Below are 21,057 nucleotides of genomic sequence, written 5' to 3'. Positions count from 1 at the left end.
CGTGATCATAAGCCTAGTGGGCTGGCAAAAGATGATGAAAAAAAAAAATGCAGAATGATTCTTAGGATATAAAACATTGACACACATAACAGACAAAAGTGACCTCAAGAGAGGGGGATGTTTCAGGGCATGGGACATTCCATTGTGGATTAGAGGGGCAGAACATAAAAGCAGCGGGTGAGGGGAGCGAGGCTGGCCAAAGTGGGGTCGGAGTGTCGACCAACAAGAGAGACACGACCACAATGCAGTTCAATACAGCTATTGTGCAGAATTAGGGTCAAAACCAGTGAGTGAATCCTATCAGTGGTGGCTAGGAAAATCTTTTCAATAGTTGAATTCACAGATTTGGCACATGCCTGCAGGACAGTTCATGTTTGAGGGCATTTCTTTCTGGTATTCATCAAAAAGTAGATCAGTACCTGATTAGTAGGCCAGCTTTCACTCCTCATAAGTGTTCCTAAAAAACATCACTGCTATACATAATATAGTTTTATGACACTGACAGACTTACAATAAGAATGTTAATTTGCAACCTTTAGATATCCAGTCAAAGTGGTTTTCCTGAAAAAGATGTCTCACCAAGAAGAAGTGGTAAAGGCTACGCTTTTAAGGCATGTTTTAAGTTAAATGTGTTTAAAATGAGAGATGCAACACTTTTTTTCAATTAGTCGTCTTAACAAGAAGTCAATAAAAATCAAATCACATACCGTTTGGGAGAATAAATCATCGTTAAATTACATTTTGATGCAAAAATTGCAGGAAATGACATCAAAAACCTCTCAGAAATGTAGTTTTTTGCACAGGATGAAAAGAAGGGAACTAAGGACTGAGCCCTGAGGGACACCAGGAGAGACTAGATCAGTGGAGTATTGGCAGTTTTATAGATAGGCATTATTTAATATTTTATAGACCAAACAAAAAATCTAGAAAATAATCTACGGATTAATTGTTTATGAAAATAATCATTAGTTGCAGCCCCATTATCAATAGACTATATTGTCTTCTTATGATTCTATGTGACAGGATGCTCATATCAAATCCACACACAAAGCAGAATGTGTGTTTGCCCATGGTCACAATCATATCCTGGAATTATTCTGGATAAAATATTTTCATGTTTAGCAGACAAGCGCCAGCTGAACATCCATGCAAATACCTCATGAATACCTTCCTGCTGTGCCTGACAAGTTGCTGGGAAATGTGCAGTGTGGTACACAGTAAAACACAAACAACCAAACTCTGACCATTTAAATATGAAAACCTCCTGTGTATATGCTCACCAGAAAAGAAAATGTAATAAGAAAATCACAACTAAACCAAGCGCGGTTAATCACACAATAAATCCTGCTAAGAAAACTCCCTGTGACATCTTAAGTGCAGCTCTTAACGCCAGTTCCACTTGGCTTACATCCCAATGTCCAATTTAAAACTTTTATCGTTTTTAAGCAAACTTATGGATGTCCTTATAAATTAGAGTGACCTATTGCCCTCTGGTTTTCACAACCATACAGCTAAAATACCTGTTTTACCACCATGATGCAAGAGTATAATTTCACTAATCTGATCCAGGCTTGAAAGTTATTGAAACCACTTTAAATTCCAGATAAAATACAAGGGCATACCAGGGCTTATTCAAATATGAAAAGCATATAAATATTGCAAGCTGATATGAAAAGATTAAACCATTTTCTAGCTCAGCAAAGAAACAAACCGCACTCTTAATTCAGCTGCATGTCGGCCTTGTTAGATCAGACCTGACTTTCCCACTGGTCCTTGAGTTCAGCTAATGAATACCAAATCCACTGAAATGTTACATCCATTATATAACATTCCACACATTCTGAAGATAAGACTGTCTCCTGCATGCCTACTTATTGTAAATGAAAAAGGCAAACACGCCAAAGCCTATGTCTCCGTCTCTGATCACGGAAGGACAGAAATCTGAGAGGAGTTTTTGCAAGGACACAAATTAGCGCTTGCGAACCAGATAGCCGAAACATTTTAAAAAGACGCACAAGTAATCAATCTGTACAATCTGGTTGGCAGTCCAAAGAAAACCTTTTAAGAGACAAAGATCCAAAGGAAACCGATGGAACCTAGATAGTTGGGAGGAGAGACGTGGGAGAACTCCGAAACCAAACACTATGAAATAACAGTAACACAGACCACACCTATGAGAGATGTCATGTAAATGTCTCCTGTTCAACACTGCCTAGCAAAACAGTTGGATTTGATTTACATTAGACTTACAAAAGTTCCACTCTTGTCCCTCAAAACAAGGTCATGGGCAGTTGTACCTAAACCATGGAGTCCCTCTGACTCAGGAAAATACATTTTACTCTTAATCCTTCAAATTGTCTGCATGGGGAGGCACAGATACCTACGGTTAGACACGGGACAGATCAGGGGCAACAGAGGCACTTTGAACTGGGGGAAAAGGGATTAAAAAGCATTAGCGAGCCGGCAATACACTTTGTGTGTGGAGTACCAACTAGTTCCCATCCTAACCCAAAAGCCATGAACAAAGTTCAGCAAAAAGAGGTAAAACTAAGCTGGTTAATATATTCAGAATAAAATATGTTGCCTGAATCAGCTCCATATTTAAAACAAGACAAACAAAACATGTTCAAATGGATCAAAAATGCTATAAGTGACACTATTATTCTTATTGCCTCATGAACAAATAGAAATCAGTTGAACAAATATCTCATACATGCTCATCAGGGCACACTTGATAGTTAAGGTAATTTCCTGCTACCATTTACATCTGCGTTTGCATCCACCCTTTAACTGTTATTTACAAATGGTGTGATCACATGCTGAAGCTCATTGCAGTTCTTGTAAACATCCAGACAGACAAGCACGTCTGACAGGAAAAGAAACTGACGTCATCTTTTTTTACCCCAGAGCATGAGTCTACCATGCTCAAAAGACCAATGTAATACAGTATGGCAATGTTACATACATGATTCACTAAGTACAATTATCAATCTCAATTAATCGTATTTTAATTGCGATTACAGCTTGCAACGATTACGAAAACAACGTAATTCAAATAAAACGATTATTTTTTTATTATTACTTTTTTCTTTCTTTTACTTTTTTTCTTTTTTCAGTTGAATTATACTTAAAGTTCAGGGTAATCAACTGTTAAAAACATACTGTTCAAATAGTTTTTCTCCAATAAATTGATGTTTTCAAAGTCAATGAATAATCGCAATTACAATTAGACCCAAATAATCGAGATTATGATTTTTGCCATAATCGAGCAGCCCTATGTTTAGGAGTTGTTCCTTGTCCCTTCACTTGCAAGTAACAGTGAAACTATTTCACAAAAGCAACACATGGGTGAGGGTGATTGGTGGAGAGAGGCTCATCAGCCATTTCTCTAGAGATTATCCCAAATCCACAGGATATGCAAATGTGGCGATGACGGTTTGTCCTTTGCCATATGGAGAAGTGACGGGCCGGAGAGAATTAATTAAAGTCAATATGCTTGACATACTTATCTGGATGATAACCCAAATCCGGACTCTTGAAAACTGGCCAAACATAGATGACAAACTAATCCAGGCATTGTTTTAATAACATGATGCCGTATTAACCAAATCTATAACACCAAATGATAGGAGCTTCTTTCTTATGTAGGAAGCATGCAAGCACCAAACAGGAGGTTCAAAATCACAGAGTTTTAGAAACATACTAAAATGCCTTTATACAATGTTATATAAAGTTGTACCACCTTCAATCACTTTACTTATTAAAACAAAGAGATTAACATCCTAAAGGACTTGAAACACTCGTAGCAAATTGACTTCGGCCAGACGGATTTCAGCTGATTGAATTAAGCAGGCTTTTTGCAGGAAGCTCTCAGAGGTTAGTAGAAAATCAATTATAAATCATTTACGTATATATGACGCTTTATATGGTTTTGCACAGAACTTCCCTCAGCATGCATTACCCAGTAGTTGCAGGCTGGAGGCAAACAAGTCAACAGAAAAGGAAGGCATCTCACCTGATCGGCCCCATAGGCAGCAGCAAACTCCATAAACTCCTCAATACGAACAAATCCATCGCCATCTTGGTCCAAAGCATCGAACACAGCTTTTAATGGGGAGACCTCTTCCTCCCTCGTACTCTCAGCTGAGACCATTGGCAGTGAGTCACTTCCCACCATCTTAGAGAGCGATAATGTCTCCACAGTTTGCTCACTAGTCCATCCTGCCTCAGGAGAAGAATTGTGTAAGTCCTGAACTGAAAAATCAAAAGAAGCCATGTCGGGACAATCTGATCCTTCAAGCTGGTTATTGTCCGTAAACATCTCCTCTTCCTTCTCTTTAGTTGTTGTATCGGAAATACTTCCAATTTGTACATCCTCCTGAGGTTTCAAGTCCCAAATGTCTTCGCCGTGGACCTCCTCAGCAGCCAGGCACAGATCCAAAGCCATTGCCTCGTTCCCCTGATTTTTGGCTTCAGAACAAATATTCTCATCCATTAAATCCTTTGATTCATTTTCCACATGGCAACTCTCACTGGTGGATTCACCCTGGATGAAGGCATCTTCAGCCGCAGGCACCGTCAGTGATGGTGGTTCAGCCGACAGACCCAGAGCAAATGAGTCATTCTCACCTTGTTTGTGTGAAGTCACATTTCTATTTACGGTAGCTCCTGCATGTTCCACCTCCGACTCCTCTGTTGATAAATCTAATGGCGTACCTGTGCAGATAACAGAGACAGGACTGGCGGGGCACAGGCTGAGACTGCTGTCACAATCTGGAACCTCTGAATCCAACAAAGGCACAGATCCTTCCGAACTCTCCAGTGGTGTGCTGTTGACGTGGTCATGTGGGAGGCAGTTCTCAAGTGAACCTATGCTGCAGGTAACAGGTAGATCAGTCACTTGATCAGGGAATAAACTTTTGTCTCCGGTTTCAGGTGACAAAGTCTCCCTGCTCGGTGAGGGAGGGAGTCCTGCCTGCTCCTCCTGTGACAGGTCCACCAGCTCCTCACCGACACCCTGCGGGTTCAACTCACCCGAGGACTCTGCGGGGGGACAAGAGTTTTCATATGAGAGGAGATCTACCAACAAAAATGGATCTTCTGTGTTGGAAATTCTCAATGGAGAGCCCGGTACGCTGAGAGTTATTAGCCCAGCTTCACTACTAAGGGAATTTGAGCTCTCAAGAGGGGTCTCCTGCGTCAAAGTCAATTCCTCATGGGCTGTGTTTTTTCCAACCACATCAGTGAGTTTAGGAGAAAATAACCATGACAAAGTGTAGTCACTTAGTTCATCAGGTGGCTCAGTTTTTTCTGTGAAGGACAATTCCTCTATACAAGAACCATGGAGAGAAGCTTTGGAAATATTGGACTGATCTCCCTCAAACTGCAAATCTCCACAGGAAAAAGCAGAGATATTTATGAGGTTGTCCAACCCTGCCGGCTTGTCCTGGTAAATGTGTTCTTCTTCACTTTGTTGTGATGTTTGATCGCAGTTTAAGAAATCCAAACCTGTCTGGCCACCCTTGTTTTGACAGAGCACACCTCCATTGTCTGATTCCAGAGAGTGAAACCCGAGAGGAAATGGCAGTTCTGACTCCCACTGTGTGTGCCCCAAAGGGCCAGACAGGACTGTCGCTTCCATGTATAAAGCTGATCCACTTTACAGACGTCACAAAAGCTGGTGTATTATCTCACTGTCCAGATCCAGCTCTTCAACTTTAATGCCATGTTTTTAAATGGCATTACACATCTCAGATATGATATGAAAGTATATAAAGCATTGTCTACCTCATTAAAACAATGCTGGGAGGCTTTGTATTTTTTTTTTTGAATGTAGAGTAGTAGGGGTAATTGCAATAAGAGGTTCAGGAAAGGCAACGGATTAACACAAAGTATATTGTGTTTTAACTTCAGCAATTGCCATCCACATCTTGACAACACTGTTACCCAAATTTATAATAAAGTCATACTAAGTTACTGTCTTACCCTTACTGATTTTAATGAGTTTTGACCTACTATGTGACTCTCTGTCATGGCAGGTCCTCTCCTGGTTGTTTCCAAATGTCTCCGCTTCACACCATCCAACGCCAACATGCTTCACATCGGCCTGAAAGCTGGCATATCACAGCAATGACTCCTCAGAAATTAACTAACAAAAACGACTGACAACATATCCAACCGTGAGCCAATTTGAACAAATACAGATTAACACGTTCAGTCAACAGTTTGTCAACATTAGCTCAAACTAGCCGATTATCCTATCTTGTGCATCGCAAGCTAATTTTAACAGGAGTCGAAAGAGCAGCGATGTGTTTCTGTAAGCTGAACAAACCTCAAGTTAAAACCTCAAATCTCTCATTAGAAAGCGGTAAACTAAATATAACACCGACAGTGAGAACTACCAATGAATTTATGCTAACAACTAACGTTAACTCCTCCTTCGAGCATCCCACTTCTGCCGTGCCATTGGCCAGAGAAGATGCTAACTGACTAGCTAGCGAAATTAGCCTATTAGCTAGCAGACACGAAAAGCAGTCTATCTCCTACCTCTCCGTGTTATATTACACCAAATGGTAGCTAGGATATTCCACTGTTTTAATAGGAAGCTAAAGACACTGTTGCCTTTGTTATAGTCCAATATTATGTCTTCATTTCGATACCGTTTTTCCAGCGGCAAATCCACCTGTGTCAGGCCAGACGAGTGACGAGACGAAACCGATGATTCCACCTCAAATTCTCCTGTGATATCCGTCTCCAAAACACATCAGCCATTGCGTCCCATTTTGAGGTCAACAACGGAACAAAAAGGGGTTGAAATAGGACTAAAAAGCTCCATCATTTGGCAGTCAGTCCTCCGATGTTGATCACAGAAAACGGAAAGCTCTCGCATCAGCATCAGCAGTGTCCCATCCTCCTCCTCCTCCTCCTCCAGCCGCATACACACCACTGACGTTTCACGCAAGCGTACAAAACACCCCGCAGTATCTGGTTTCATACCAGCTATCAAATGGTGCCTTATGATTTGTTTTTGCACAATACCCAAGGTTTTTATTCTAGCCATCTTCCTGCACAAATATGCATACATTGTGGGCAAGCATCCCTGCACCACATAGGTTAAAGTTCAGGGTGAGCAAGAGGAGCTTTCAGGGACTTCAGGATGGTAGAAGTTTCAGTCTGTGAAATATAATCAACACTTAAATAAGACTTTCGTCACACCTGGAGTAAAATTCAAAGGCTACCCTGCAGCATACACATTTATTAAAACTACCTGCACCTTTACCAGCTTGATAAACAATTCAATAATTGTTGTCAAAACATATAACATTATTCTGAAACGGGCTAATTTGCATAATGACTACTTCTATTTTTGGTACTTTAAGTACATGTGGATGCTAATACTTTTGTATTTTTACTTGAGTAACATTATGAATGCAGGACTTTTACTTATGACAGAGGAATCCCACACTCTGGTGTTTCTACTTTCAGTTAAGTACAAGATCTGAGAACTTATCCCACCTCTGCTTGTAAGCATGAACTATTCAGTAAAATAATATAAATGTACATTTAAAACAATATGTAATAGTTGGCAGACCTCAAGTGGAGAGAGATGTGTTTTGGTCATGTTAAGTGGTTGCAAATGTAATGTTTTGGCGCCCCCATCTGACTTTCAGAAGTATTTGTTGTCTTCAGGTGTGCAATTGCTGTATCCTATTTTAGTCATCAAATCAAATGTTTCATTCTGAGGAACACCAGAACAAACTATATTAAATTATAATTCAAATATTAATGTTATAACATCCACATTTTCACAAGAGAAAAGTCAGAACAATACAATAAGAGAACAGTACCACCAATGTCATATTTTCCTTAATCAACTTGTGGCACCTTAGATTTGGTAGGTAGGGAACCACTTATATAATTTATATTCGCCCTATTAATATAAATAAACAAGGGAAAAAATGTTGAAGTGTCAGTCAATAACGAGATATAAAGTAAAAAAACAAGTACAAATTCATAGCATCAATAAAATAGGTATGATTAAGTAAAGCATGTCCTTATGCCAGTCAAACAGAAAAGAAGGCAAGATGGAGACAGTAGTTGGACATTACTAAAAACAAACAAAATTATTTGCCATAGTAAACTGTAATTATTAATGTTTTATTTATAAATGAGATGTATTAGAAAAATCACATTAAACGGCATTTGATAAACATGACTATACATGAAATGCATGATGACGCTACACAGCATTGTAATGGGTAAAAAACCCAGAATTGTTATATAATTGAACTATTAAGATTATAAAATATAGCATTTCTTATATGTTTGTGCTAAACTCTACCAGCAATACATACTTAAAGTAAATACTGTACATGGCCAACAGATGGCCCCTAAATTAGTATTTTTTCAGCATTCAATTGTCTCTTTTCTTTTCAGATGACCAATAACCTGAAAAAAAGAAAGAAAATAAAAACAAGTGGATTAATAGAGGTTACACTGCTGTATTCCTGTCATCAGAACTTATATCAGAGATGTGATACAATGCACAGAACATTCACATTTTCAGTCACACAGTCTCTCCACATGGAGAGCTGCACCTCCTCCTACACACCTGGGTCAGGAGGAGGACAGAGTATCCCCTGTTCAGAGTTTAGCAGATTTAGAGGCTATACCCATCAGCAGGGAGACGTCGTTAGCGGAAGTCAGCCACGCTCCGCCGTCAGCCACCATGATGGCCCCCGTCACGTAGGAGGAGGCCCGGCTGGCCAGGAAGAGAGCGCAGTGGGCCATCTCTGTCTTGTTGCCCGCTCGCTGCAGAGGAATGGACTGAAACGCACCAGCAGCCTCGCCTCTGGGGCCACCTGGGGCATTAAGAGAAAAGAAATACAAGCTCAGTTACATTGAAATACTGCTTCCGTTTATTGTTATTTTATAAAAGACTGCTAATTAATCCTCCAAGTTAAACGCACCATAAAATGTTATAAATACCTATTCCACAAGTTTAATCATTTAACAAACATATGTGCTGATCCTAGCTACCAAATGATCATTTATTTTATGAATAATATCTATTTAAATGCCACTTATTGAACAAAATACCAGTGTTGTTAGGGTCAGGGTTACAAAAGATAACTAGTAGTATTATTACTACTATATTCTAGTGTGATTCTTTTCAGAATTGAAATGATAAGCATAAACTTTGAATTGTATGCATTGTTTGTGTCTAGGAATATAGCATGTAGTTGGCCAATAAACAAAAAAACACGATATAATGGATCAATCTTGTAAGAAATAGTAGAAAAAAAGCAAGGTTTTTAAGCCAATGCCATTCATTTAAAAGTGTGATGTAACACAATTGATGTTTTTATGCTGTAATGGCCATGGGATCAAATCAAAGTGTGGTTTACATGGGTTTTTATGGGGACCATTTTTCCTTAAGCGTGAGACATAAGTGTTAATGGATTACCCATAAATCAGCTGTTTTTTGTCGATATAGTGTTAAATCTTTACCCAGTCTGCGGAAGCCCTCTGTGCCAGAGACAGGACCGGGAGCCACAGTGTTGACTCTCACCCCACTGGGGCCCCACTCCACCGCCAGGTGCTTGGTCATGGCATCTGGGGGACAAGAGCGGCATAATTCAGTCATTAGAATCACATTTTAATATTATTTTATAACATTTAAAAAAGTTCTTACCATTTGCAGCCTTAGCAGAGCCAGCATGCACCTGAAGGGCCTGCCCCCTGTATCCAAGTGTTGCAGAGATGTTCACGATGCAACCACCATGATCCTTCACACAAAAATGATGGGAGTGTCAAAAACAATGGCATGGGTAAATGAGCTTCAGACAGCAGAAGCAGCACTTTAAATCCCATTTAGACACAAGGTAATCAATAATCTCTGATCTATACTGTCCTCTATTGGTGACCAAATTGAATTGCAATGAGCGAATCTTATTGACATGATCAATAACACTTAACTAAGACTAGTGTGTCCTTAACTGAGACATATTGTGTCCCATAGATAGAAAGAATACTGTACCTGCAGCCACTTCTCATACACCACCTTGCTGGTGTTGAATGTGCCCATAGTGTCTATCTCCAACACTGTCTTGAAGGCATTGAAGGAGAGTGACGAAGCCGGGCAGAGGAAGTTTCCAGCAGCATCTGTCAACAATAGTAACCATGACTTTAACCAAAGCCATTAAAGCTAGTGACGTAATAGTTTGTTAAGGAGATTAGGGTGCAAAGATAAAGATACACAGAATCAGAAAAGTTGATGATTAAACCAAAAACGTTCATAGTTGTTTAAAGGTCATTTGCACATATTCACCATTCAGACACCTTTAAATGTATTGGCAAAACAAACTAGGTGATCATTTCTAGACATGTTTTAAAGCGTTACATACTGTTAACGAGGATGTCAATGCGGCCCAACTCTTTCAGGGTCTCCTCCACAGCAGCTGCGATGCTCTCAGGCTGCCTCACATCGATACATAGAGGGAGGCAGCGGCGTCCAGATGCTGCAGACAGCTTCGTAGCTGCCTAGAGTGACACAAGATCAGATTGTATAAGGCCAATACATTTAGTTATAATTTGAGATACAGAATTTATGGAGAATAAGTTAGAGGAATCACCTCTTTAAGCTTGTCCAAGTTCCTACTCGCAATCACTGTGTCACAGCCATGTCTGAAAGAAAAGAAAGAGTTCAAATAACAACACCAGAGTGAATTCTCAATTTTTGAATAGATTCAACTGAAGGGAAGACATTTCATTTAGGATGAAATAGTTAACAAGAGTGAGGGACAGAAGTAAGTGAATGCAAGGTAAAACAAAAAAAAGGATAAAAGGCCAAAAGCACACAAAAAATAACAATAATTAATAAATGTTAGTGTCAAGAGCAGAAGTTCCATTTGATGTTAATCTGGCTGCTTGTAAAAGGTTACAAAGTATTCCACTAATTTAGCAAGAGAGACTTTTACCACATGAGTATTGTCAACTTTGTCACACAAGCATAATTATGAATGTCAGGCTGTGAGATAACACAACCAGAAGGTTTAAAGTACATATAGTCTATCTCAGTCACACATTTTGCTGTTGATAAATAGTGACAACATATTGCTGAGAGAGCATTTATTCCTTAACATGGATTTATTCTAATATAACACATGCGCTCATAAGCACCTGTATCATAATATGTTTGATGTTCTTGCACTGGGCATGTTATGGCAAAACAATACGTGTTCTCACCTCATGAAGATTTCAGCTATCCTCAGTCCAATTCCAGATCCACCACCTGTGATAAAAGCCACCTGATCTCTGGAAAATAAGGGGGAAACCATCATAGATAATGTAATTAGAACAGCAACAAACATGTCAACAACTAGCTCACTTTGGCCAGTCCATGGAAAATTATTTTCATACGTACTTTAACAAATCTGGACTGTAGATGTGTGTGTATGAAGTCAGGCAGTCATCCGATCCAACATCTTCAGGGAGCATTTCTCCTTTTTTCTGTGGCTCTGCCATGCTGATAGATAATGCATATAAATGTTTAGCAATTACATTGACTTTAATCACAGAGCAGTATAAGACTGGGCTGTAAATGCATAACTTCCTCTTAAACTTCTGATTCGAAGCACTTGTGTTCACATTCTGTCATTTACCTACTAAATAAAAAAACTAAACTAAAAGTGAGTCAAGGCAGTTACATAAAAAAGGTTATGGTGGCAGTTATCACAACGATGCACTTCAAGGCTTTAGCAACTGACTGAATCATAATGTAATGGTTGTATCTTATTTTGTCTATCCTTGTAAACATATCAAGTTATTGTAATGCTTTCTACATCTGCAGAGTGCAAACAGTTTTAAAATGTAAGGACTGCGCAGTGAAGTTTAGTTGAAGCTAGCTGCTGCTGTAGTTTTACCTTTTGGAAAAAGCCAAGCTAGTTTGTTAGCGCTGAGACCGTCCAACTCCTTTCAAAGATACACGACCTCCACACGAAGCAAGACGTTTCTCTGACGAGCCACCTTCACATGTATTACTCACTCATTAGGTGTTTCTTTGCAGGGACATTGTTTGTACCTTGGACGCTAACTTTCGCCTCTTTAGCCAGGCATTCTGGGAAATGAAGTCCGGTAGGGGTATGTTCAAGAGCATTGATACCTCACTGTCCAACTGTTGATTCAGACAAAGTTAATATAGGAAGAATGTCAGTGTTGGATAGTAACTAAACATATTTTCATAAATACTGTACTTAAGTACAATTTGAGACAGTTGTTTTTTAATGCAGTATTTCCATTTCCTGCTACTAAATACTAGGTATTCCACAGAAAATCTGAGGCAAATAATATCCTTTTGACTTTCTTTGGACAATCTAATCATAACAGATCATGTATTATTATAGGTTGAAATATCAACTCGATAAAAATTACAAGCTACCCAGCAGTATGTATGAATATTGTAAAAAAAAAAAAAAAAAGTAGTGAGTATTCAGATATACATTTTTTTTCAAATGGGCTGTGGTGCAGAATGAGTTATTTTTTTAGTTGCTAATTCTTACCGTATTTGAAATAACATTTGAATACAGAACTTTTAATAGTAAAACAGTATTTTTTCACTGTGGTATAACTAATTGCACTTAAAAGTAAACAATTTGAGTTCTTCGTCCACTTTGTGAAGGATACAAACATAAAACAGGGTTAGAAAATAGTATAAGTATGTATGTATGAATATTGTAAAAAAAAAAAAGTAGTGAGTATTCATAGATATAATTTTTTTTTCAAATGGGCTGTTGTGCAGAATTAGTTCTTTTTTTAGTTGCTAATTCTTTCATACCGTATTTGAAATAACATTTGAATACAGGACTTTTAATTGTAAAACAGTATTTCTTCACTGTGGTATAACTAATTGTACTTAAAAGTAAACAATTTGAGTTCTTTGTCCACTTTGTGAAGGATACACACATAAAACAGGGTTAGAAAATAGTATAAGTAGACTTTAGAGGTCAGAGTTGATTTATCTAATTCTAGAAAGTATATCTGACAGCACCATGCTCCAGGGAGTGTACAATCTCTAACAATATGGACAGCTTAGAAGAGCCCAGTGATTGTGTTGCTCGTCTACAATAACCATCATCCTCTGGGAAGGCACCAGCGCGAGCCTCCACTGGTAAACCAACACTGAAATAAACGATCAAGGGTTTACAGTTTCAGGGAAAATGATGATCGTGTGCATTAGAGCAGAGAGTGTCCCGTATTGATCTGTACTTTGGGATTCACTGTTGGAAAAAGCCCTATGCAATGGATCTCTCAAATACTTTTGAGATGGGTATTCTTCTGTGCACTGAGAGGTCTGAGATGATTAGAAAATTAGATGAGTGCTTTTGTAACTTGATTTGTTTTTTAAGAGGCAAGAGTAAACAAGAGCAAAAGCAAAACAAAAAAGTTAACTTAATTAGTTTAGTGCTAATTCATTTTATGCCAGAGAAAGGTTAAACAGTGTGGCTTTACCTCAAATGAACTTATAGTGTTCTTACCTTACTTATATGTTTGAATGTGTTAGCTTTTTCTACAATATCAATATTTGTAGTCAAGTATAATACATTACACAAACAATTCCAGAAAATTAGAAAAAGTATTTAGCATTTTCAGATTTTCTTGTGAATATTATAATACAATTGTACTGTATGGGAAGTGATTTGCAGTCCAATGCAATCTGCAACGAATAACCATGCAACATTTACACATCTGATTTTCGTTTGAAGCAGATCATATTTCTATTATGGATTACAAAAAGTAATCTACAAACTGGCTTCCTTATCAGGTTTACATACATTCAATCAAACGCTTTCAATATAAAGAAAACATTTACACACTTGAACAAATCTGCACACCTAGATACATGATGAGCAGTGTTGTTTGGATGATCTGTAAGACAAATGACAAAAATATCGAACTACCGTCTGTATTTGGACTCTAGCAGCCAGATGGCGCTATTTGTCATTATTTTCTGCTTCAATCCACAATAATAAACATTTGCAACTCTCTCAATGTGAACCTGCAGTAAATATGTATAATAATGCCTTCTGCTGTAAATACATGTGGTTCAAATTACTGACTGAGACTTGACTCACTCATTGTCCTTATGTCTGTGTGAGATACTGTCTGTGCTTATGTATAATGTGATTTCAGGGATGAATTCCCCAGGAGGCATAACACTAAAGTATTGTGTAAAAGTAGCCCTTAAATAAGTAGAAAAGTCAAAGAAACAAAGTGACTCACTAATGTTCATTACATGGCAATATCTGTTTGAAAGATTGCCAACATTAGCCTCTATAGGCTACGGGTCATATCAGACCAAATGAGGCGGAAGAAGCAAACCCCTGAGTATATTAAAGAGTGTGTTTATTTCTGACATTTTCATTTGCAGGGTAATGAAAGTGCTAATATATTACATAGTGTCACTTTATTGGAGTACACTGTGCACATTTTTACATAAACTTCTTATGTTCATATCAATGTGCTGACTTTATTTGATCTTGTTTTGGACCTTTTTACTTTAACTTTATTTATTTTATTTAAAAAATAAATCAACTGTCACAAAACCCAATGTCCCCCAGGATAAATAAAGTATTTTGATTCTGATTGATTGATTTAAAAAGAAAGAAAAGAAGTCAGAGTCCACTTTTAAAGGCTGCCATGTGTTAAAGAAAATATCCTGATGCAGGAACATGAAGGCTTGTACAAAACAATACATTTACAGAGACAAGCAGACACTCAGACTCAGACAGAGAGTTGTTTCAGCTCAAGCCATAAAAGGTCCATTATCCCCTGCAGGTCCAGAGGCCAGCTACAGCCCCTCAGCTCCCACATCTGCGCTCTGTCCGCTCGGCTGTGTGAGGGCCGGCTGGGCAGCTCTGCTCTGGACCTCTGTCGGGGGCTTCAGTTGTCCTTCCTCCTCCAGACCCACCAGCCTGCTGCTGACCTCCCACAGCCTGAGAGCCACGTCCTCGTCCAGAGCCTGAGGCCACGGCTCCTTTTCTGTCATCACATCGTAGTACGCCCCCGTCACCCCCTCCACCTCCTCGGACACGGACAGGTAGATGCTGGGCTGGGCCCCGAGCTCTGGGCTCTTCACTAACAGCGTGAAAAAAGGACCTGTAGGGGGGTTCAAAATGTAAATGCTTTATTTATATTCATACATACAGTTAGAGCATAGTTGTTGACGTAACAATATTAAATCGAAAGCTCATCCAACAATGCAACATAGAGAATACCTAATTAGTTAGTGCAATAATAAAATGCAGGAATGAGTAAAGTATGAAAATATAGGATGGAACAAGTACTGGAATACTGTACTGTAAAACAAAACACTGTAGACTAATGATGTGCATATGTATAAATATGTAATACATGAACAGATATCTTTGTTACTGAAGATATCTCAAGGTGGTTAATGGAGTTTTTTAAGTTGTATTGCTACCTTTACTTCAGCAAAGAATCTAAATACTTAATCCAACACTGACTTTAAACCATGGAAATCATTTTAAATCAAATAGCATCTACACTTGGTTGTCAGTAGGAAACTTTTTATGGCAGCAGTGCAGTCTGTTAAAGTGTATTATTCATACATACAGAGTAGATGAGAATAGACTAATGCCATGTAACAGAGTTCATACAGTCCAAGGTAATTTGTGCATTTGCATTAGATCAACATTTATTTATTTCTCTAAACTCAGACTCCAAGAAGGAAGCAGGATACTCACTGAGCACAGTGGTGGAGAACTGTGATTGGTGCAGATTGGTGTGCCTCCCGAGCTCCGTGGCAACAACGCCCGGGTGCACAGCATTCACCGTGACTCCTGTGCCTGTTACACACACACACACACACACACACACACACACACACACACACACACACACACACACACACACACACCATTGTTTTAAAAATACACACATCCAATGGCCAATTACAAACAAGAGCACAGTCCCTACTCCCTCCCACACATGCCCACATAGGCAGCAGCCAGTGGACTCGCCTTGTAATCGCTTGGCGAGCTCTCTGGTGAACAGAACATTGGCAAGCTTGCTCTGACAGTACGCCTGCTTGGTATCAAACTTCTTTCTCTCCCAGTGCAAGTCCTCGAAGTCCATCTTTCCAACGATGTGGGCGAGGGAGGCCAGGTTGATCACTCTGCTGGGGGCGGATTCTTTCAACTTATCCAGCAGAAGATTTGTCAACAAGAAGTGGCCTGGAGGAAGACAGAAGCTATCGGAATCAGGTGGTGATCGAGTTCAGATATTTACATTCAAAAAAGCTTACATTCGGAGAGTTTAGAAAAACTCACTCAGACTTAAATTAGGTACCTAGGTGGTTAACTCCAAACTGCATGTCGAATCCATCTTCTGTCTTCCCTTCTGGACATCTCATGACCCCTGCATTGTTTATCAGAACGTCCACACGCTGCTCCTCTGCAAGACAATAACATCGATTTTAGGATGTTACGATGTTATTAGGATCCCCACACTCTTCCTGGTTTCCACACAAAACTTGACAACAGACATAAATCACTTACTGATAAAAACAGCCATATGATTTTAAAATGGTATAACTATAACTTACAATCATATTAAATAAGCTTTTACGGTGTGCTTCATCTCTATAACTGAAAACATAACTGTACTGACGGTGACTTGTTTTGTTTCCTCACTTTGTTTGATTTTCTCAGCAAACTCTCTTATGGATTTCATTGAGGCCAGGTCGAGTTGGCAAGCATAAACGTGAGGATTCAGGGTATTCCCTCGTATTTCCTTGGCAGCTGTCTCGCACTTTTCCATGTCTCGACATCCCATAATGATCCGACCCCCTGATGATACCAGAATGGAGAAAGAAGCATGTCATTGTGAGCAAAATAACAACTGAAGATTGTATGACCAAATGCTCCACACCTCTCTTTGCCAGGTCCCGGGCGGTTTCTTTCCCGATGCCGGTGTTGGCTCCCGTTATCACCACAGTCTTCCCAGTTAAGGTAGCTTTACTAGTACACCGGCCTCCAGTCATATGTTCCCTATAAGAATAATTACTTTAGTGCCATTGCGTTTGAACAAGCCTCCTATTTCAGCATGGAAACCAGGAAATCTCAGTTATGTCTCTCTTGCTTCCTAATGAGCCTGGACTCAACTGTTTCTATCTTGTCTACCTTACCTGTCTGTTTACATACTATAACAGCTGCCAATTGATCAGCCCAATACTTTTACTCAGGAAAATCTTTATACAGCAGGATAGAGAGCTCCTTTTACAAGCTGTGTCAGATGGGAAATGATGAAATATTGTACCGGAGGCTGGAATTAACATATATTGAGGAAAGTCATACTCAAGTTATATCCAGTCCAGTCACCTCAAGGTAGACTTAGCAAATGGGCAAAGCAACTGCAGAGGCCCAGTACAGCTCAGGGTTTACTGTGAAAATTATCTGTGCTATTTAATTGGTTTGGGAATATGCAGCACTTAATCACAATATTAACTGATCCAATAAGGGCCGTAGCTAAGTGTAAAATGAATGCATGACTCCTAATCATAAACATAAGGGAAACAACCCAGCGGATTGACTATGTTTGTGTAGTGTTTTTAAAGTGGGCCAAAATCTAAGTTAAGGTCCTTTTTTCAGTGTTGTGGTTCATATTGGATATGTTCAATTGGTTGCACAACAAACTTGGGGACAACCAGCCTATTAATACTGTTCAAATTGCATAAAGATGGGGAGGAATTGGGGCCAACCAGCTGAACTATATCCAAGAAATCCCCTCATAGGTTTATTCTACCATGAATCCAGTTTTGTGACTGAAACACACAATGTTTTTGTTTTCATCACAGTCTTGAACTTTTGACCTCACCTTCAAAGAAAGGTGTTTGTTCCTTGACTTGAACTGAATGAACTATTGAGGCTCATAACTGTAAGTGAGATAACACAAAGAAAAACAAAGAATTCCCCAGCGTTCACACAATCCTTATTAACTGTGAATGAGTGAGCAGAATGTCATTAACACCTTTACATCTACTCAATCCAATACATCCACCCTGTTATAAAAGCTGCCTTTATGAAGAAGATATATTTATATAACTGGGCTGTTCTTTGTGAAGATGTTGTGTACTGTTTTGTATATAACAGCTTAAGAGTTAATCACTCATAATGGGAGGAAATAACATAATACTTAAGCACACTTAAAACCTAAACCAATTAAGCTACCTTCAAACCAGTACAACAAAAAGTAAGTTTTGAACCAACTAGACATAATATTAAGTAAATATATTGTTAACTAAGTCTGAATGTAAAGCTAACACTGTATTCAGCAGCAAATGTGACACATGCAGTGTGAAATGTACAGTTACATCATGATACAGAGACAGTCATTTGTACTCACTTGAGTAAAACAGCAACTCCAAACACTGTCCCAAAGACAGAAACTGGTAAAATATATTTGTTCATGACTAACGAATATCTATGAATGCTAAATATAACATTCAAATGTGTTTTAACGCCGTTTCAATAGCTGGTTTTACAACAAAACTACACACTAGCACAAGGTTACATGCGCATGTTTTTAGCGTCATCAACTGGGGCCAACCAACAGCGAGGAGCAAATACCAAGTGGAATTGTGGGAAATGTAGTCCCAATTGTATTAAGCACATAAAACAAGCAATAAAATAAATGTTAGAGTGTTTTTTACTAAATTGTTCCGTGAAAAATGTATTCAGGATGAAACTTATAAGGGATACTGTTAAAATTAAGGTGTTTTTAATCGATATAACTGATGTACGTATTGATCTCTGTTAATTTCAAAACAAATCTGTACAATTACTTTTAGTGGTTGCTTTAACATATTATATTTATGAGAGCTCTGGGAATATAAACTCTCTATTGCGCATATACTATTATTTGTTTATCATTAAAAACGTATATTTGTATCACTCAATTGCATTTATATGTGTTACATTTGGCTCTATGATAATTCCACTGTGACTGTCGCAATTGGGATAATGAAATTCAAAATGAAATGGAGGGTTATTGAAGGATTTAGACAGATAAGAGGGGGACCATATGACTCAGTGAGTGGTGTGACTGTAAATAGCTGTTTTTTCTGTTATTGAATAGTGAAAACAGATGTACAATCAATGTGACTACAGTCGGAAAGTTATTTCTGCCTTTGAGGAAACAAGGGAGACTGAAAGAGTGAAAAAGCTAAATCTCGAGCTAAAGTAGGAGACGGAGAGGGGCAGCTGAGGAGGGTCAAACACCAATGTGTGAGGTGTTGGAGCAGGAGCTCTAGTGTACGCCAGCAGCAATAATATTTACAATTTTTAAATTTTCCTGGTACACCATATGTTCGCTAAAGTGAAATAAATCTCTCTTTTGTTCAAAGTTTAGGTACCTGCTGTTGGGAGAAAATGTTGCTAAATTCTCCAGAGATTTAGTTGAATTCAGTTTTTCTTTGCACAAAGTGTTGTTTTTGGAAAATTTCACAAATAAGATAGGGAAAGTGTTTTAAGTAAATACTGCTTGTTAACTTTTAGACAACTCCCTTCAAACTTTTCCGTATGCTTAAATAAGACAAATAAGACTTTAATACTTTCAGACACTTTACTTTGGGTTTGTGGCATGTCCTGGCAGTTTTGGCCACATTCTTTGCAGTAAAATTAAGTTCATTGGATTTTCTTGTCAAGTATAGAACCTTGAATTTCTTTTTGACAAGATATATTCTTTACTTTTGTTATAGATAGCCCTAACCCAAAAAACAGAGCACTGTCCCCAACCCCTCTGTTTATAGGGCAGCTAGAACACAAAGTTTCCTCTGCATGAAGATGAATTTGAGAGCAGTGAAATAACAAGGCCACCCCCTTACAACAAGAAACTTGAGGTGACACAAAAAAAGTAAAAACTAGGACATGAGCGTGGTGTCTGAAGTGCAGAGACTAGGAGCAGCTCTGCTCTATTTGTTCCCAGCTCAGAGGTGTGTGTCCCCCAAGTGTGTTTGACCCCCGATGCTCTCTGCTGTCAGCCCACGGGGCTCGACCTTCTCTGTGATTTATGAGATGACCCCCGAGGAAACTCTCAGCCCGTTAGCCCGTTCTGCAGTGTGTGAGACACCTGAATGTTTCAAAGAGGAGCTGAAAACTAAGCTATTCAATATCCAGCCATTTCCATTTCATTATCTTTTTTTTCAGAGGCTTCATTCTCCCTATCTTCCTGATACTAGACTTATTAACAGTTCACTCTTTTTTACAGCCTCAGCCAGGGGCAAATTGTGAGACGATAGGCCCCCGGGCACAGGCATGTTGAATGCCCACCCACATAGAAGCAGTAGTCACTTGGTGTATCTTTTTGGTCATTTTGTGTCCTTTTGTAGTCACTTTGTATATATTTGAGGTCATTTTGTGTTCATTTACTTTGTGTCTCCGTTTGGTCATTTTGTAAATGTTTGTTGTCTCTTTTTTTTTTTACTATTTGTGGTCACGTTGTGATCACTTTACAGTAAAGCTGTGTCCCACTCCCTTGTGACACATTTTTGGTAATTTTAAAATAATTTTAAAAGAATTGTTCATGTGTTTTTTGGATCATTTTGTATTTGAATGTATTTATTTAAGAAGAGACATTACATTACATTACATTACATTGCATTTAGCTGACGCTTTTATCCAAAGCGACTTACAATAAGTGCATTCGACCAGGAAGATACAACCTTGAAGAAAACAGAATCATATAAGTACATCAGGTTTCATAGAGCCAAACATTTCAAGTGCTACTCAACTGGCTTTAGAAAGCCAGCCCTTTATTAGTATATAAGTGCTTTGTTAGTAATTCAATCGCTCGAAGTGGAGTCTAAAGAGTTGAGTTTTCAGTTTGCGCCGGAAGATGTGTAAGCTTTCTGCTGTCCTGATTTCAATGGGGAGCTCATTCCACCATTTTGGAGCCAGGATAGCAAACCCACGTGTTTTTGCTGACGGGAACTTGGGTCCCCCTCGCAGTGCGGGTGCAGCGAGCTGTTTGGCTGATGCA

At 38.8% G+C, this 21,057-nt stretch overlaps 3 protein-coding genes across 7 annotated transcripts in view; all 3 read right to left on the bottom strand.

The window, feature by feature from the left end:
• rab11fip3 (RAB11 family interacting protein 3 (class II)) overlaps positions 1–6,912 on the bottom strand; it is a 32,331-nt gene extending 25,419 nt beyond the window's left edge. For 2 of the 4 annotated variants that reach the window (XM_010772175.1, XM_010772176.1), the window contains exon 1: positions 4,016–6,912. In XM_010772175.1, the coding sequence (XP_010770477.1) occupies positions 4,016–5,641 (1,626 nt within the window). In that variant the 5' untranslated portion in view covers positions 5,642–6,912. The remainder of the gene's footprint in view (positions 1–4,015) is intronic. The other 2 variants (XM_010772177.1, XM_010772178.1) reach the window with 2 other exon arrangements.
• A 1,231-nt stretch (positions 6,913–8,143) lies between these two features.
• Positions 8,144–12,131, bottom strand: decr2 (2,4-dienoyl CoA reductase 2, peroxisomal). Of its 2 annotated transcripts, none has more exons than XM_010772174.1 (10): positions 11,925–12,131; positions 11,426–11,527; positions 11,248–11,316; positions 10,635–10,686; positions 10,407–10,542; positions 10,040–10,164; positions 9,695–9,788; positions 9,511–9,615; positions 8,612–8,861; positions 8,144–8,448 (listed from the first exon to the last, which is right to left on the bottom strand). In XM_010772174.1, exons 2-9 carry the CDS (start codon positions 11,524–11,526, stop codon positions 8,644–8,646), a joined length of 900 nt encoding a protein of 299 aa, XP_010770476.1. In that variant the 5' UTR covers position 11,527; positions 11,925–12,131; the 3' UTR covers positions 8,144–8,448; positions 8,612–8,643. The 2 variants fall into 2 exon arrangements, with proteins under 2 accessions (XP_010770476.1, XP_010770475.1); XM_010772173.1 differs by having other exon boundaries at positions 8,673–8,861.
• Positions 12,132–14,449: 2,318 nt separating this feature from the next.
• On the bottom strand, positions 14,450–20,564 carry LOC104946353 (retinol dehydrogenase 13). Its single transcript, XM_010772172.1, has 7 exons — positions 18,424–20,564; positions 16,951–17,069; positions 16,713–16,868; positions 16,369–16,473; positions 16,041–16,253; positions 15,765–15,866; positions 14,450–15,156 (listed from the first exon to the last, which is right to left on the bottom strand). Exons 1-7 carry the CDS (start codon positions 18,486–18,488, stop codon positions 14,849–14,851), a joined length of 1,068 nt encoding a protein of 355 aa, XP_010770474.1. The 5' UTR covers positions 18,489–20,564; the 3' UTR covers positions 14,450–14,848.
• Between the last annotated feature and the right edge of the window lie 493 nt (positions 20,565–21,057).

This window comes from Notothenia coriiceps, unplaced genomic scaffold (genome assembly GCF_000735185.1).
Source record: "Notothenia coriiceps isolate Sejong01 unplaced genomic scaffold, NC01 NC01_scaffold00010968, whole genome shotgun sequence".
Taxonomy (NCBI): Eukaryota; Metazoa; Chordata; class Actinopteri; order Perciformes; family Nototheniidae; genus Notothenia; species Notothenia coriiceps.
The sequence above is the reverse complement of the archived record's forward strand: the minus strand, read 5'-3'. Positions and strand labels throughout refer to the sequence as shown.